The sequence below is a fragment of the Ipomoea triloba genome, chromosome 8, assembly GCF_003576645.1.
Source record: "Ipomoea triloba cultivar NCNSP0323 chromosome 8, ASM357664v1".
Taxonomy (NCBI): Eukaryota; Viridiplantae; Streptophyta; class Magnoliopsida; order Solanales; family Convolvulaceae; genus Ipomoea; species Ipomoea triloba.
The window spans coordinates 1022447-1040251 of NC_044923.1; the positions used below are offsets into that span (position 1 = coordinate 1022447).

At 37.5% G+C, this 17805-nt stretch overlaps 3 protein-coding genes and 1 non-coding gene across 4 annotated transcripts; 3 read left to right on the forward strand and 1 right to left on the reverse strand.

The window, feature by feature from the left end:
- Nucleotides 1-2796: 2796 nt before the first annotated feature.
- Nucleotides 2797-7685, forward strand: LOC116027963 (GATA transcription factor 26-like). The gene is made up of 8 exons (XM_031269765.1): nt 2797-3345; nt 4440-4811; nt 5008-5428; nt 5725-5797; nt 6113-6216; nt 6362-6548; nt 6649-6769; nt 6972-7685. The coding sequence occupies exons 1-8, from the start codon at nt 3306-3308 to the stop codon at nt 7274-7276; spliced, it is 1623 nt and encodes a 540-aa protein (XP_031125625.1). The 5' UTR covers nt 2797-3305; the 3' UTR covers nt 7277-7685.
- Nucleotides 7686-9719: 2034 nt separating this feature from the next.
- Nucleotides 9720-9791, forward strand: TRNAK-UUU. Its single transcript has one exon. It is a non-coding gene; the product is annotated as a tRNA-Lys (tRNA).
- A 520-nt stretch (nt 9792-10311) lies between these two features.
- Nucleotides 10312-13772, reverse strand: LOC116026582 (ATP-dependent Clp protease proteolytic subunit-related protein 4, chloroplastic). The gene is made up of 8 exons (XM_031267904.1): nt 13460-13772; nt 12198-12401; nt 11703-11758; nt 11451-11577; nt 11177-11254; nt 10897-11010; nt 10709-10818; nt 10312-10615 (listed from the first exon to the last, which is right to left on the reverse strand). Exons 1-7 carry the CDS (start codon nt 13715-13717, stop codon nt 10747-10749), a joined length of 909 nt encoding a protein of 302 aa, XP_031123764.1. The 5' UTR covers nt 13718-13772; the 3' UTR covers nt 10312-10615; nt 10709-10746.
- Nucleotides 13773-14810: 1038 nt separating this feature from the next.
- On the forward strand, nt 14811-17596 carry LOC116026739 (light-harvesting complex-like protein 3 isotype 1, chloroplastic). Its single transcript, XM_031268111.1, has 3 exons — nt 14811-15262; nt 16889-17026; nt 17140-17596. The coding sequence occupies exons 1-3, from the start codon at nt 14869-14871 to the stop codon at nt 17379-17381; spliced, it is 774 nt and encodes a 257-aa protein (XP_031123971.1). The 5' UTR covers nt 14811-14868; the 3' UTR covers nt 17382-17596.
- The last annotated feature ends 209 nt before the right edge of the window (nt 17597-17805 follow it).

Sequence of the window (17805 nt, forward strand, 5' to 3'; positions counted from 1 at the left end):
GATGCAGACATTAAATATTTCTGTATTTAGCCATGACTATGACTCTGACTTTTATCAACCCAATCAAACGAAAAGTAAAATACATAATAAATATTTAAAGAAAATTAAAGAAGAGAAAAAGGAAAGGAATTTAAAGACCTAACCAATACCATTAAAAGGAAGGTGAGCTTGGTTGAAACATGGCTCCATTATAAAGTTAAAAAAAAAAAATCAAATTACGAATTATGTTGAATATAATAATGTGAGAGGTTAAGTTTAAATATCGGTTTAAGGAACAAAATCGAGTTACATATTATCTTGTTTGCTTAGTCGTGGCTCACATATTATCTTGTTTGCTTAGTCGTGGCTCACATATTATCTTGTTTGCTTAGTCGTGGCTCATGATTGAGGTGGCTTGGAGCTTGGGAGTTCGGCTGAATTCCCTTTTTTATTGGTGGCTTGGAGCTTGGGAGTTCGGCTGGAGTGCTGGGAGCTTGGGAGTTCGGCTGAATTCCCTTTTTTTCTTAACCTACTGAAGCACAAAAAGTCAACACTGCCTCCACTGAGACTCGAACTTGCCCCCTCCAACATGGGGTGCAACCAGATACCACTAGACCACAAGGTCATTGACAAACATTCTAAAGCCATTCTAGAAATATCTACGGGATGATTTTATGAGGATTTCTTGATCAAAAACTACAATTAATTGTGTAATTAAAATATTCATTCTCAATTTGCTGTATATTACATAAATCCCAATCAAATCAAACTCATGTTTTTATGGTAAATCTCATTCAACTCAAATCAACCACTCCTTAAGGGCACACTATTATTGTTTTGATTATACAAATGAACACCAATTAATTTGAGTATATTTTATTTTCTCATGTTTCTATACACAACATTGGTATGAAAGGCAGAATTAATTATTCATCCATAAGGTACGGTAGACCAAAACCAATAAATGCCACGCCATCTTGGGACCCATTGAGATAATATAATTATCAGATCAAAGGATGAAAAGTGAGGTTGTAATTTGAATTGATAAAACTACAAAAGAGATTATTATTATTATTATTATTATTATTATTATTATTATTATTATTATTATTATTATTATTATTGAGCGAGTTAATAAAAACGTTGTCACAAATTTCATTTCCCTAAGTTGACAATAATTGGTTGAAACTTATAGATATTCTATAAACCTTATATATAAACATCCTATAATGACAAATGCTAACTTCTTTGGCTCCGAAATGAGTGTCTAAGCAGGTGAAACATGATTGTCACATTAAAATGTCACAAGTTAGATTATTGTAAACATTTTTCAGTTGATGTTGTAATACATGATTTTTCTGATACAATTTACCTCTCCTGTATAATTTATAGTAAAATTTACCTAGTATACACTTTCTGAATAGTAGCTGCAAGTTCCCTTTGTCACAAATAAAAAAAATAAAAAAAAAATTTACTGACTTCTTTTATCATTATGTCTCAAATCTTAAGTAGTTATTATTTTCCAGCTACATATAGTATGACGACACATCTGTTACCATTTCAAATGAGTTAATTTGTAAAGAATCACAAATGTTTAAAAAAAATTAATTATTATTATTTAAACATGACAAGTAATTATTTTAAAAATACATGGGCTTGAGCAAAATCCAAAACAACCCTCTTGTTTCTTTCTCCTTTCTTGTATCTATTTATTTTTCGCTTTTCTTATCTTCTAGGAATTTTCATAATAATTGAATTAAGAATATTACCAAAACATCATAAAAAGACTACCAATGCACAAGATTGTTTGGTACTATAAATTGTCTTTGGAGATAGTATCGTCATCCCCAATTTTTTTGTTCATTCCATTATTTGGTACGATACAACATTTTATTTTGCTTGGTAATAACTAATTATTTTGTCCGTAATACTCAAAAGAATTATTATAAATATTTTACGATTATACAATTTTTAGCAAGTCTAGATTATAATTTTTTTGGTATATAGATAATCAATATATTTATTACTCGAAAATTGTATTCTAAACATTATCCAATACATAATAAATCTAATTTTATCAATAGAAATATAAGTTTTCCTTAAAATTACTCCCTAATGGCCTAATGTTTACAACCAAGTATTCTTTCTCAACCTGTAGACTGTAGTGTGTGTTAATAGCGTCTTTACTGAGACTTAATCTTATGACCTCGCATATGGGAGAGTCATTACATGCCATCTGAGCACAAGGTACTTGGCATTAGCTATATATATATATATATATATATATATATATATATATATAGTCAAGTTCCTATGTGGACAGTGTTTCTGGTGCGATCACTCACCATTCGGTACGCATAAATAATGTACCATTAAATGTGGTGCACTTTTTTGTGTGTGTGGTGCATTGGTACATTTCATTGTGGTACATTTTTGAATATTGCGTGGTGCATTTTGCATACCAAATAGTAAATCCACGCCGGTCGCACGGGAGATTAATCCAGTTTTAGAAAATTATTATTATTATTATTGTGGGGTCACTCTCGGGAAATAACCTACAGCCTACACATCAGAGGTAAAACACGGGCAAAAATCAAACTTTTGATATTTAAGTAAGAAAATCATGCTCCACCGACTCGATTATTCATTTCTAAGCAATTATTATTGTAATTGCATATTGTACTGGTATTTGCATTTCACGAGCGATAGAAATTTTGTAAACTAATAGGGGGGAAAATGCAAAAAAAAAAAAAAAAAAAAAACAGTAGCACTACACAGGAGAAGAGGTCATACAGAAGCACTACACAAAACCTGCCCTTCCTTTTCCTCTCCCCTTCCCCATTTCAACCTTCCTTTCCCAACCATTTATTATTTAATAATATTTATTCTCAGATTCCTCCAATGGTCTTTTTCTTTTCGCCATTGGATTGTACAGAGCTTGTCAGCTATAACTAAACCACCCCCAATCTCAATCTCTCCCTTTTCTCTATACCCATACCTATCTCTTTGTCTTTGCTCTTTTTTCTGTGGTTTTTCTGGGATTTTAACACCCTTACTTCTCTGGGTCTTCCTGGGTTTTCTCTCTTTTCAACGCTAAATTTCTATTCAATCTATTGCAGAAACAGTTTTCACACCCAGTACTCCATTTTTGCTGTGTAAAAAGCTCAGGATAACAATCACGACTCGCATACATACATAGACATATATAATTTTTCAGTTTTTTGGATTTGTTTTCATTAAAAAAACAAAAAAAGACTGCTTTTTGATTCTGGGTTGTCTCTGAATTTCGTTGTTTGGAATTGAGGGAGGAAATTGAATTCACAGATATGGGAAAGCAAGGACCTTGCTATCACTGTGGTGTTACCAGTGAGTTTAATTTTTCTGCTTATATAAGTGTTTGTGTAGGCAAGAAAAGATTGAGTCTTTGTGATTGTTTCCTGCTGGGGTTGTTCTTGTTTGCTGTAAATGGGTGCCTGTGATTAGATTGTGTATTGAATTATGGACCTGGATACCAATAGGTTGCTGTTATTGGACAATGAAGAATAATGGATAGTATGTGCTGTTGTTCACCTAATTCCAGTTGTTTTTGGGTGGTTTTGATTGTGTTGTTAAGGTGTTATAGAGCTTTGGATTCCCATAAACTGTGGGTTTCAACAATGGGTCTGAGTTTTAAAGTTGAATTATTCAACAAGCTCAAATGCAATTTAAATGTTTTGCTAAATGTATTGCCTATACCATCCTGCACTGCAATTCTTGATTTTCAACCTCCTTAGTGGAAAAATGTATGCTCTCTGGTGCCTGATTTCCTGCTAAATTCATAATCATAAACTCCATAGTTCTGCTGGGAATTCTGTGGCACATACACCGTTGTTTTGATCACATGCTTATATGCTGTTCATTACTTGAATGGGAAAAGTCTTGCCCCCTAGCATTTCTTGATTGTTTGAGGTTATAATTAAGGTCTTTTTATGTTGCTTGTCCTCGAGTTGTTAAGGGATGTTGCATGAATAGATATATTAACTCGTCATCTATTGTGAATAGTTTGATTTCGAATGGGGTTTCCGAGGATATATGCCTGAGCAATACGATGCCACAGTGTTTTATGAAATTCACTGCTGCATTTATTTAGGTCACGTTTGTTCATTGATGTAGTCATTTCTCAGTCTGCAAGTTTTATAAAGAGAATTTGACTCTCTGAGTGGAAAGATGTATGCTTTTATTTTATCATGAACTTGCATTGTTATAATTTCTCTCCGTTCCATCTTATCTAAGAAGCTTGCCCTTATTGTGTTTGTGTGTGTGTGTGTTTTTTTTTTACTTACTACTGACTCTGTTGCAATGTAGTATCTGTTCATTGCTCTTATTGTGTGTTGAAGTATGAAAAACGGATAAGCAGTTGTTTTCATTCCATTCTTCCCCAAATTACTCGGAATTGATCCTGTCCGTCTACTATTGTGCAGGCACCCCACTTTGGCGTAATGGGCCACCAGAAAAGCCAATTCTGTGCAATGCATGTGGATCACGATGGAGAACGAAAGGCACATTGGCAAACTACACTCCTTTGCATGCTAGGGCAGAGCCTGGTGACTTTGAGGACTACAAGGTTTCTAGGGTCCGACACATACCTGTTAAAAACAAAGAGGCGAGATTTCTTAAAAGGAGGCAAAATTACGATTATGCTTATGCCGAAACTGGAATTGCTCCAGAGTCTAGTCAGGGTTTCCGTAAGAGTTTTGATGAAGATACGAGCAATCGATCAAGTTCTGGCTCTGCTGTCTCGAATTCAGAGAGCAGTGCACAATTCGGTGGTACTGAAGTTAGTGATTTGACAGGTGAGTCTTCGGTTTTTTCCCCCGTTTAGCATTTCAACCTTGTTAATGAAACTTGAACTTTTGTTTCCATGCTTTTTTATTTCACCGACTAAAGTTTGTTATATACTTTAATAGTTATACAATTATCTACTTATAGTTTAGGACTTAATATCTTGTATAAGTCCCATTAAACCGTATGCTACTGCTTCTTTTCCAGGTCCCGCTCAACCTAATATATGGGATACAACCGTGCCTTCGAGGAAGAGGACGTGTCTTGGCCGTCCAAAGCCATCGCCAGTTGAGAAGCTTACCAAAGATCTATACACTATCTTACATGAGCAACAGTCATCCTATCTCTCGGGATCTTCTGAAGAGGATTTGCTATTTGAGAGCGATAAACCGATGGTTTCTGTTGAGATAGGACACGGAAGTGTCCTCATTCGGCATCCAAGCTCGATAGGTAGAGAAGAAGAGTCGGAGGCGAGCTCTCTTTCGGTTGATTACAAGCAACATTCTTTAAATGAGGCTTATTTGCGATTCTCTACACCTTCTAGTAAGGGTGCCAATGCACCAAATGTGGGAAGTGAGAGAATCAAGAAGCCTACCGGACAAGGAATGGATCAAGAGCTGGTGAAGAGGTAATTTCCTCGTTGATCTTAGCCTATCGAGATAAAATTATGGGTACTTATGCCACATGATTAGGGGTGGGAATAGGTCAGGCCCAGGCCCAGGCTCAGGCTTTAGATTTCCATAGCAGGCCCAGGCCTAACTTTCTAAACCCCGGCTCGGCCTAGCCTATTTCCACCCCTACACATGATTCTCGCATGGGTGCATTATGTAACTTCATTTTTCATTTCATTGAAATTGGTTGTTGGCTATCGTCATTCAGTTTCATTATCTGATGCATCTGACTAGCTCGTTTTTTGAATTTCAGGGATAAGGATCAGCTTGAAAAGTTGCAAATTCTAGCCCACCACGATTCACCGTTATGTTATATAGATCTGAAGGTAAATGCATTATGCATCCATTTCAACGTGTTGGAACAGAAGAATTTCCACGTTCTTTCTATTCCGGGCCTTTTAGTTCCTTGTGAATTTAAAATTTTAATTTCTAAATCAATTACAAACTCTTGAAATACTTGGCTGTATGTATCATTTCCGTTTTCTTTGTCTTTCTTTTGTTCTTATATCTTGGTCTATACTCGGCAAGTTTCTAGTCCTAACAAGCCTGAAACCATAGATGAATATTATTTCTAATGTTTGTGCCTTTTCTTATTAAGCATTGCTCAATCTTGACAAAATTATTTTCGATATTTCATGCAGGAAATCGTCAATTTTGATGAGTTCACCGCTCATTTGACAATTGAGGAACAGCAGCAACTAGTGAAATACTTGCCAATTATTGATACTTTTGCACCGCCAGATAGGTTTGTACTTTGTATAGTCTCCTACTTCCCGTATTATGACTATAACTTTGATTTGTATATGTCGTGAAGAAACTTGAGCCTTGACTACATATAGTGGTTGGCTTATAGTCATGAACTGATCGTATGCCCGTTTCTTCATTGGTAGTTTCAAGGGCATGTTCGAGAGCTCTCAATTCAAGGAGAACTTATTGTCGTTCCAGAAACTACTGGTAGATGGAATTTTCGATAACTCATTGTCAGGCGTGAAAGTAGAAGATTGTAGAACTTTGAAGAGATATGCGTTGTGCAACTTGACAAAGTCCAAGTGGGTAGAACAACATAATCATCTTGAGGTTTGCGCTCGGGTCTTATATATGACCGTATTGTTAAGAATTACTCTTGGCTTTTAAAATTTGCGAGTTTATGTTTTTGAAGCGTTTCGCTTTGTTTTAGGATGTAAAGTGTAAAAATCGTAGCAAGGGCTCTGAAGTTGCGGGAGAGTCCAAGGTTGTTGGCACGGGATTTTTGGTAAATGTTAAACGACCACGAGATGGGCAGCATCCGAAACTTTCAGGTTTGGAAATTTCTCGTCTTTGATACTTTTCAAATGCTTCTGTTTGGTGATCGGTTTTAAGATTTTACGAATTTTGGTTAACGATTAATTCAAACCTGTCCCACACGCCTCCTGCTTTCCTCTATATATACCAAACTACTCGTGGATATCGATTTAAATCAGATGCAAGAATTTATTTGCGTTATGTTTTCCGTTTCTTCAGGCGCAAATACAGTAATGAAGAGTCCGAAAAGGGCGACAAATAGGTTCAGTAGTGGACACAAGGAAACAGCAGGGAGCGACGCCTCTTGTTTCATGCCAAAACTCCTATCTGCATTGCCCCCTGATTACGGTTCTATCGTGCTAGATTCTTTCGGTTTTGCAACCGAAAGCTCTGACCAGGACCTGCTGCTGGATGTTCCGTCCAACAGCTCGTTCCCCCAAGCCGAACTGCTCCCGGTGTCGAGCTTAATCGCGCAGGCGAGCACCGGCAGCAGCTCGGTGTACCACCATCTCGCCCGGCCCTAACGAATGCTTCTCGGGAAGTCGTTATATATGCTTTCATCTATATATCTAGGAGCCAAACAAACATGGTGATTATAGGGCCACTGTTTTGCATAACACACAGATATCTGACAATGAGGATTGTGGATAGTTTGGTTGCCCTTTTTGCCCTTTGCCCCCCCATGACCTATTTGCCTTTATGAATTCAAATTTTGATCCTTTGGGGAATGGATGCCATTGGGGTTTTCTTTTGTATAGGATGATGATGATGATCAGCATTGTATAATGGTTTTTGGTGGCCATGAATTTTACTTCTTTTTTTTTTTTTTTTTTTTCTCACTGGCATTGAGGCCTAAGAAGAGATTGCTAGCTGTCATCTTTAGATGTATCTCATACATATGAATATATGATTAAAGATTGGCTTTGAAAGCAATTTTGAATGTTAGTCCTTTGATCTATGAGAAAGTCCGTAGGCATTACTAGAATGTATGATCTGGGTAAAACTTATATTGTGATTTTAGTTGACAAACAATTATAAGAAGGTAAATCAGTCTAGATTGTCTATAACTAATCGGTTTAAACTAAGAAGGGTAATAGGCTGTAGAACTTTATAATTATCAAGTCAACAAACTATTCAACTCAACTAAAATTGTTCTAATGTTAGTTTATTTTTATCTCGAAAGAGTGACTAAGAGGGTTAAACATGATTTTTGTATTCAAAAGTTACGAGTTTGATTCTGTTAGAATACCTTTTTGGTTCAACTTGTTGCATAGATCTTCTTAGAGCATCTTCAATAGGCATGAATTTTGAAGAAATTTTGCAAATGAAATAACCCGCTCAACGGACACGACTCCACGCACTCAACTGAATGCTCCTAGTTCGCATATGCGCACCTTGCTGGGTGCTCGTGGTTTGCATACGCGCACCAGGATGCAATTTCACTAATTTAATGGGGTCTACATATTGGACAAAACCAAATTCTTCCTGCAAAAACTTAAATTACTTTTATCTCTTCCACATGTGTAAACAATTTGCAATAACCTTCCATCCAAAATCTCATATTGGAGACGTTCTTAGGGTTTACTTCAAATTTTCTTAGAGTTTATCCATTCCGACCCAAAAAGTACCTAGTAATGGCAAAAAAGTGTTTATGCATTCGGACCGAATGTTATACACAAAAAGTACTTATACATATCGACCGAATGCCATATACAAAAAGTAATACTACGTACTAATTCAGATTCATTTCGAGTTGAGTCTAGGCGGTATAATTTTTTCAAGACACAACTAATCTTCAAATCCCTCCGGTGGCCACCACCGGGGCCGGGGAAATTCCCAACCGGCCCTCTCAGCTGTCTCCAATAAACTTAAACCCTCTCCGCCATGGCCGCCATCACTGGCCTTCTCAAGCACGCCTTGCAAAACCTCCATCAAGTCCTTAAAACCCCCAATTTTCACGCCGCCATCACTAGCCTTCTCACATTCCTCCATTGACGCCGGCAATTTCCGCTTCCCCAAACAGCCATTGGATTCTCGCAGGCTAGACTCCGGCGCCGTTTTCTTCTTCCTAATCAACCCTACCTCGTCGCTATCTTCATCGGAATCCAAATCGATCGTCTCAATCTGCACCTGTTCCTTGCCGTTCGGTCTAGGGTTTTCGGATCCGGAGAGATAGGGCTGGGCGGTGGCTCGGTCAGCTGAACCGCTCTGCTGCGGCGGCGTTCGCGGCGGGGAAGAGGAAACTGAGTTGGAGTTCTCCGGGAAGGCTCCGGCGAAATCACAGCTCCGAAGCTTCTCCTCCTGTGAAGGCGTTATTGTAGCGAGAAGATCTTCTGCGTCTTCCATTTCTCTGAGGGAGGGGAAGAGAGAAAGTTTGGAGTTTTTGAATAGTGAAAACCAGTCAGCAAACCTTTTTGCCTTTTTGGGGATGGATTTATTATTTTTGGTGGGGTTTTATTATTTTTAAATAACTCTTGGCCTTTGGATTCCCGCCCTTTTTTTGCATCAACGGCCAACGTTTCCCGCCCGATCCTTTTATGTCAATCTCTGTCGTATCAATCTGACCACAGCACTCTTTCTAGTGCGATTTATTTTTTCTGTATATTCGTGTAAAGTTTATCTAATGCATACTCTCAGGTGGTTTGCAAACTATTTACTATCATCATTCCAAATCGGTGCTCAAATAACTACCACAATCTTCATAAAATGAAACTATTTTTTTTGTTAGACCATGAGATATCTTGAGCGCTCTAACTGTAGGAGGCCCAACTAAAAATGTGAATAAAAGAAATTCATGAATAATTGTATGAATAAAAGAAAATATTATCATGGTTGTGGTAAGAAGTTCAGTGGTAGAGCGCTTGGCTATTAGTCACATGGTCAGCGGATATTACCATGTCTTAAGTAATAAATCTGTAATTGTGTTGTTTTCATAAAAAAAAAAAGCTTTAAATGACCTTGTAGGTGGCCATCTTAGCTCAGTGGTAAAGCGCGTGGCTTTTAACCACGTGGTCGTGGGTTCAATACCCACAGATGGTGGTAGGTTTAGTATTGTTATATCTCTACATGTGTTGCTTTAAGTGATATATTATAATTGGCTTTTTACCCCGTTAGTGGTAGAGCGTGTGGCTTAAACCCTGTGGTTATTGGTTCAATTCCCTAGCTGGGCATCTTATTTTGGTGGTAGTGCGCACAACTACTACCACAACTTGCTGAATTGGCGTTGCGTATTTGTACTAGTGTAACTTTATTAAAACAAGATGTGCGAATTATCCCTCTAAAGAATTTAATTTCACTTTCGTTTGTGTCAAAACACTTCATTTTGAACTTGCAATAATAAGTATTTCTTAATTTGCAAATTGTGCTAGGTTGATATTGCTATGATTTATGAAGTTTAAAAATTACTTGCACTGTTTTCATCCATAAAGGATATAAAAAAAATGTACCATACTCAGACTAATCCACATTCGCACCGAACTGGCCCAATTAAGGGGCAAAGTGCTAGCTAGATTAATTTTTCCATACAAGAGGGAGTTCGAACTCCCGAAACCATTGATCATAGGAAAAGGGAATAAATTTTGTTCTACATTTCACTAAAAAAAAGCATTTTTACAGCATCATGTAGTCTCATCAGTAATATTAAACTGTAAGAACATGTAATGAAACTTCACTAATCACTGCTATCATCATCCTGCATGCACAACTTGTAGTCTAAAAGCTGCTGCTAATTGATAAAACAAGCACAACTCCATGAACCTTGTAATAATGACAATAGTACAGAACAATACAAGTTCTATATTGAATAGCCTTCTTCGATGAATTGCCGGTAGATGGTGGATTGATTACCAAACGTCGCATTCTGCCTGGAAAAAACTTGCAGTGTCGCTTTAAATCAGAGTTCGGTGTCAAAGAAACGGGGATGATAACGATGAACTATTGGAAGCTATGCATATTACCTTGATTGCCCATCAAATACCTCGTGGGTCGTTTTAATTTAGACGAACCGGGCCTTCTTCACGTCAGACATAATGCTTTTATCTTCGCTGCCCCTCTCGTTGTAAAGAACCTTCAGAATATGGAGTCAAAATGCAAGCTATAATATGGGATTATGGAATTAAAAAGAAATTATATTCATTGGAGGCACCTTATCAATGATTCCATATTCAACTGCTTCACTTGGACTAAAATATTTTGGGCGTTTTATGTCCTCTTCAATCTGTTCTCGTGTTTTCCCCATATGTTTTGCGTAGAGTTTCACCTTCAAAATGTAAATATAGTGTGAAAAATGTGCCGTTTAAGCATAGGCAGCTGTCATTTTAAGAATAAAGGAACAGGTTTCCCGGTTCTATTTCTTAACTGATACAAAAGCATGGAATAAGAAAAGCGAACAATGGTTTCAAAAAAGATACGGAGTAAAATTTTACCAACTCATCTTTCACGTGCTTCATTTCTTGCCTCATTATATTGACATCTGTTGCTTGGCCCTGAAACCGACCGATAGGCTGCAGACACATGAAGATAGGTAAACATTTCTAATTCTCAAAGCGGGTTGTGTGTGTGTGTGAGAGAGAGAGAGAGAGACAGAGAGAGAGAGAGAGAGAGAGACAGAGCATATCCATTTAAACCAACAAAAGAGAAAGGCGAGCAAGAAAATGAGAAAGGAATAATAACAAAAAAAAAAAAAAAAACTTGAAATACCTGTTTGATCATGATTGTCGATGAAGCCAAGGCAGCACGATTTCCTGTTGCACCAGCTGCCAGAAGCAACGCAGCTTCCCCCCAAGCGTTGCCTACACAGAGTGTGAAAATAGGTGGCTCGACATGCCTGCGATAGAAAATAGAGTCTCCGCTTTTCAGAAATTGTTAGATTAAATGAAGAAATGGAGACTTTGTGTCATTAATTTGTAGGCAAATCGAAAGAGAATAATGGATAGAGCAAAGCTTCATAACCTCATGGCATCATAAACAGCAAAAGCCTCTGTTTCATATCCCAACTTCTCACCACCCTGCAAAAAATCTGCGTTTAGACATCTCTAAAGTTGAAATTAAGCGAGAAAAGAGATTCACATAAATCTGTACAAGAAACCTAAATTCTATGACAACAACACTCTTTCAAACACAAAAGACGAATAAAGCAATGTGTTTCCCAAAATGATGTTGAATTCAATGGATATATGTTCAATTCAATGGATATATGAATATGATTGTGACAACAAGTATACGATTTCCTTGTGAAATTGTGGACAAACATGTAAAGAACTATATGCACAGCACAATCGCAGAAAATCTCAGAATTTCTAACCTAGTGAGGACGACTTAATTAAAGTTAACGCTTAGGAGTTCACTTTAATCTTGAGGAACACCAAAATGATGAGTGCAATAGTTAAACAAATGCAAACATGGAGTGACTTGTAAAGAAATGCCAGCAAAGCCATGATGCCATACCTTAGTTGTACCAGTGGAATTAATGTAAAAGTAAATTGGTTTACTCGCATCTTCATACTGAAGGTATATAAATTCTGCTAGTATCAGTTCAGTCACAGAAGGAACCAGAGGCATGCCCAAATAAACTATCCGATTCTTATACAAGTAAGACGCTAAATCCGGAGGAGGTTGCTCCCAAGCACTTCCCTTTGAGAAAGGAATGACCTGTTGAGAAAATGTGGCAGACAACAAATGAGAGTTTATCGTAGGAACTCTTCATACTCCCTACATTTGGGCCTTTGGCACATACGATGATAAATGAGAATAAGCCAACAAAATAACGAGCAACAATAAAAAAGAAAAAATGAATCAAGTTGGCATCTCAAATAAGACAACCAGTCCTCATAACAAAACTACCATGTAAGAAAATCACAGTACAAGAACATTTTGCGATCACACTCATTAGCTTCTTTTGGAAACTTTTTACCCAACAATCAAAAGGGTCTAATTGCAATAAGTCTGCTAGTTGCAGTTGAGCCAGCCCTCACTCATGAAACACCAAATAAGTCCTTAACTGCACCACTTCCTCATTCCAAACATATTATACCATTTCACATAATGCACTGCACTTATTAACTAAATATAACGTCCTTTCCTTTGCTTCCTTTGCCAGCTAGGGCCATAATGCAGGATTTACCCAGTGCTCACCTTTGGCCTTCGGGTAGTGGCTGCAGGTTTCCCTGGTCACCCAAAATATAGCTTTCTTTCTTCTTCCCCATTACAAACAATCATGCCAAATTCTACTTGCGAATTAACCACAACTCCCATCGCAACTTTCATAAGCAAGATCCTAGCTCCAAATTTTTTTCTTTTTCTATGACCAATATATATATATATATATATATATACACACACACACACCAAAGCAACTAAGCATTCTGAATGAGCTTATAAACAAATATGATACATTGTGCTAACCAACCAATGTAAGTTTGCTAAAAAAAAAAAAAACCTAATCCAAGCCAACTGCACTACTCAGCTATAAGAGCAGTAATTGAAGCTAAAATTACTATTTTTCTTGACAAATGTGCTGCAATCAATTGTCTGCTCACTGCTACTAATCTTTTCACAACAAAGTTTCTACCTTTTACTGAAAAGTTCACAACTTTCCTCGTTTCTTCTTACAATTATACCTATCTACCACGACTAAACAAATAAAATTTTGAAACTGAAAAACTACTTCGCAGTAATTGCTCAAATTAACACTAAAGACAAGAAGATACCATGGTGAAAACGCCGCGTTTAGGGCGGGAGCTGGAAGAAGAAGGGTTGAGGGAATTAGCGCGAATCTTATAGCCGGAAAATTGGGAGAGTGCGCTGCCGGCGGCGGAGGGAGAGAGGAAGCTGGTGGAGAGAGAGAGAGTGGGAGAAGGAGATGACGTCAATGGTGCGCTGGAAAGTGACGCACGGGAGGTCGCACGTGACGGAAGCATCGGTCGGGTCGTCGGAAAGATGTGTGAAGCCATGGTTGCTGCTTCCATGGATGAGAGAGAGATTGAGAGTAGCGTCAGGGATTCGTATTAGGCTAGAGGAGAAAAATGGAGTAGGATACGGGTGATCCGGATTATCTACGACCCGGCCCAATATAAATTAACAATTTCTTTAAAATTGGGAAAAAAAAATTTTTTTATCAGAATTCTCAATTGTGTTTGCATTTGACTCTTACTTGAAATAAAAATACACTTAAAACTCTTTAACATAATGTATACATACAAATAGTGTGTCAATGTAGGCTGGTCCGTCTCTCAATTGTGTTTGCTGGCTTGTATGAGCCGATTTGCAAAAATTCACAGATTAAAATTCTTCAATCCTAACTCGCTTTATGCAGGTCAATTTTGACACCACTATGTACAAGAGGAGAAAATAAAGTAGGTGCGAGCTATTTAGATTGATTAACAATTTATTAGTTGTATTTTTTTTGGATACATTGAATCTAGTTCAAATTTAATCCTAACATGTTGATACATCAAAATGACCATATGGTATATGTATATATAAGATGAGAAAATAGAGTGGCTAACTCCATTCAAATTGGTTTGGTGACTGATAAAATAAATACGCACTGTCGTGGTCAATGTATGGTTAAAATACTTTATTATTTATAATGGTAAAAAGTAGTCCGGACAACGTAATAGTGGGTTAGAGATTTCCGATTTACTGCCAAAAGTCCTCTCTGCAGCATTAAATGTTGTATTTATAGGGTATCAGAGGAGACCGGTCCCAGTTCTTCAGCATGGCGCTCGCGTGGTTGCTATGCACAGGTCACGACAGGAGCCCAACGCGATATGGCCATATGTTAAGTGATTTGGGATGATCTTTGCGAGGATAAGGATCAAGATGTAAAGCTCGGACTCCCGGTCCGAACTTGATTCCGTATAGACCAGACGAACCAGGGACAAGCGAACGATCTCCCGTTCAATACTATCCGAATAGACCGGTGACTGATAAATTAACCTACTATAGGTAAAAACTGGTTGTAGTCTGGACATCATCCCGAATAATGTAACCCGGTCAATATTCACTATCAGTTTTTTTTTTTTTTTTTTTTTTTTTTTTTTTATCAGTTAAAATCACTAGATTCTGCGGCTCAGGATTGCCCCAAAGATTCATCATTGATAGTTTCATAGTAACCATGGCCCTTTTCTCATCAGCTCCTCCACCTCACTTCCCACCACTCTCTTCTTCTTCTTCCTCATCCAAGCCCCACCTCTCCCACAATCTCTCTCTATCTTTCCTTCCCAAAAACCCTCACAATCTCTCAGTCTTGGTTCCCGCGAGGGCTGTCAACGATGGGTCTGCCCTAGCTTCCACAGCCGTCGCTGTTGAGCTGGAAAATGCTCTAGAAAAGGCGAGCGAAGCTCCCGTGGCCGATGGGGAATCTAATTCGACGGATTCGAACTCGAATGGGTCGCCGGCGGCAATGTCACTGGGAATGTTTCAAGATCCCAGGTGGGTTGGAGGGACATGGGATTTGAAGCAGTTTCAGATTGATGGGAAAACCCATTGGGATGCTGTCATTGATGCTGGTCAGCAATCTCTTCAGTCTTTAGTCTTTAACCATATCTGCATACTTTCATATATCATATATGTTTGATAATGCTTTTGGTTTATGGTTATACTTTATACTCCAATTTGATTGATGATAATTTCCAAAAATTGGGTGTTCAATATCTATGTACTCCATAATAGTTCGTTCATGTTTGATGGCATTGAGTTTTGTTGAGAAAAACGGGATCAATAGAACAAGAACAGAAAACGAACACTAAGAGACAGGAATGTAATTCGGTAGGAAAAGAATTAGGTGGGAATAATTATTAGGAATGAGAAGGGAAGAAGTGGTATAAAGACTAAAATATCCTTGTGTAATAATAATACTAATAATAAGGGTAAAAAAGTCATTTTCTTAATTTTTACCTTTCCTTACCCCATTGAACGGAGGTATGAATTGCAATTCAACAAAATGAGAGAATTGCAATTCCATTCGGTGGAATTGCAATTCCATTCGATGGAATTGCAATTCCCTCCAACCAAACACTGTAATTCGGGTGACCAAAGAATTATACTGCAATTGAATTGCAACTACATCCAACCAAACAACAAGAAAAGAAGAGTTTACATGCCTACGACCACAAGTGTCAAGGAGATTTTATTAATTGTGATGATCAAACATTCAGTGTTACAAGAATCATATGTATAGGTACCTTAACGGTTGTGATGCGCTGCTCTAGCACCTGTCATCTTCGAGTAACACATGAGACATACATTACATAACAAGGTTATTTCGGAAAATGCAAATGATATAACTTGTGACAAGTGTTGCAACCTTTACCTGTACATTATCTGATCCTACTACAAGTTAATAAGATGAAGACATGTTAGATGACATAAGATTTGATACAAGTAGCATTACACTTTTATTTCCTTCTATCATGAGTTTATACTTTATATATCATAAATTCTCCAAAGACTTACTTTCCACAAATGGAGTTTGTAAAAGAAGGCTCATTAGTCATATTAGTGATTTCTGATGCAGAGCCATTAAGTATATGCACAAACATTTGATATGAGATTGCCTTACCTACAAGAAAAAAAAAAAAACTTACTTGTTAAGTCAGATTGCAAAGTAGTGGTTTTTACATGAAATGGACCAGTGGAAAGGCGAAGATTGAAGGGGAAAAATATTCAACTTTAGTATGGAGAGAATTAAGAGAAGATGGATGTTCATGTAAGCCTAGTGAGAAGACCGAGTTTGGTTCTGGGAATAATTGTTGGTGTAAGCCTCACCTAAGAAACACTTCTGGCAGTTGGTGATTACAACGAATAACAGTATTGGTCGAATCTGTTATCAGTCGAGGATGCCTAGATGAGGGAAGAATATTATCAAAGTGATGGTCATATTGGTTTTTCCATACGGGAGGAGATTTTGAACTCCCGACCTCTTTTAAGGGATGAGAGTGTACGGTCACTCACGCCAATTAAGCTGGTTATCATCATGTAGAATTTAAATTACTTCAAATTTGCTCTGTTTGCTTCCGTTTCTAATGCAGCTTGGATTCATCAATTATTGTTTAATTATACAAAGTGTGGAAGAGGCATTTCGTTTTTTCTTTTTTTACTATAATCGTTGTGTGGTTAATCATATTATATTGCAGAGGTTAGGAGGAGAAAATGGCTAGAAGATAACCCCGAGTCTTCAAGCAATGAAGACCCTGTGGTTTTCGACACTTCAGTTATTCCTTGGTGGGTGTGGATGAAGAGGTTCCACCTTCCCGAAGCTGAACTCCTTAACGGTTTGCTCAGACTTTTTTCTCTTCCTTTCTTCCTTTCAAAGATACAAAAATGCCCAATAATTTAGCGATACAAGTATACAACCAACCAAATATGTAACAAAAACTCGTTGCAGGCCGAGCTGCAATGGTTGGTTTCTTTATGGCTTACCTGGTGGATAGCTTGAGTGGCGTAGGCCTAGTTGATCAAACGGGCAATTTCTTCTGCAAGACGTTGTTGTTCGTGTCTGTAGTTGGCGTTCTTGTGATCAGAAAGAACGAGGATATAGAAGCGTTGAAAAAGTTGGTGGAGGAGACAACATTGTATGACAAACAATGGAAAGCAAGTTGGCAAGAAGAGACGTCCGAGGATCCTTGAAAGAACATCTGCTGTATAGTTCGGTTTTTTTTTTTTTCTTCGGGTTTCTTGGGTGAGCTCTGGAGAAATTGTATTTCAATCTCTGTATTAGTGAGAAACTTGTTGGTGTTTATGTTTTTAGTATTTCATGTTCTTCATTTGCTTCTCGTTTGATTTCTACTAGGATGATGTTTAATGAAGCTGAGTGCTATATAAAGAGATTGCATTTAACATTATTTGCAGAAAATTTTTAGTTTGTAATAACGTTTATCATGTCTATAAAGAACAAAATAGAGCTATGGATAAACGTTTAGGTCGAGAGTGTGGTAGCGGATTTTTCTCGTCACTTAAAAAACAAAAAATTATAGATGAAAATAATTATAATTCTATGGAAGAAGTATACTTGTAGAAATATAAGAATTTTTGCTGATGTATATATCGTGTA

Bases quoted from the DNA above. Each gene is read 5' to 3' on its own strand.
- LOC116027963 (XM_031269765.1), top strand. From the start codon at position 3,306: ATGGGAAAGCAAGGACCTTGCTATCACTGTGGTGTTACCA. The intron at 3,346-4,439 runs GTGAGTTTAATT...ACTATTGTGCAG, and splicing joins CTATCACTGTGGTGTTACCA to GCACCCCACTTTGGCGTAAT. The intron at 5,798-6,112 runs GTAAATGCATTA...TATTTCATGCAG, and splicing joins TATGTTATATAGATCTGAAG to GAAATCGTCAATTTTGATGA.
- LOC116026739 (XM_031268111.1), top strand. From the start codon at position 14,869: ATGGCCCTTTTCTCATCAGCTCCTCCACCTCACTTCCCACCACTCTCT. The intron at 15,263-16,888 runs GTCAGCAATCTC...ATTATATTGCAG, and splicing joins GGATGCTGTCATTGATGCTG to AGGTTAGGAGGAGAAAATGG. The intron at 17,027-17,139 runs GTTTGCTCAGAC...AACTCGTTGCAG, and splicing joins CGAAGCTGAACTCCTTAACG to GCCGAGCTGCAATGGTTGGT.
- LOC116026582 (XM_031267904.1), bottom strand. From the start codon at position 13,717: ATGGAAGCAGCAACCATGGCTTCACACATCTTTCCGACGACCCGACCG. The intron at 12,402-13,459 runs GTATCTTCTTGT...TTTTCTCAACAG, and splicing joins AACGCGGCGTTTTCACCATG to GTCATTCCTTTCTCAAAGGG. The intron at 10,819-10,896 runs GTGCCTCCAATG...CATATTCTGAAG, and splicing joins AATATGGAATCATTGATAAG to GTTCTTTACAACGAGAGGGG.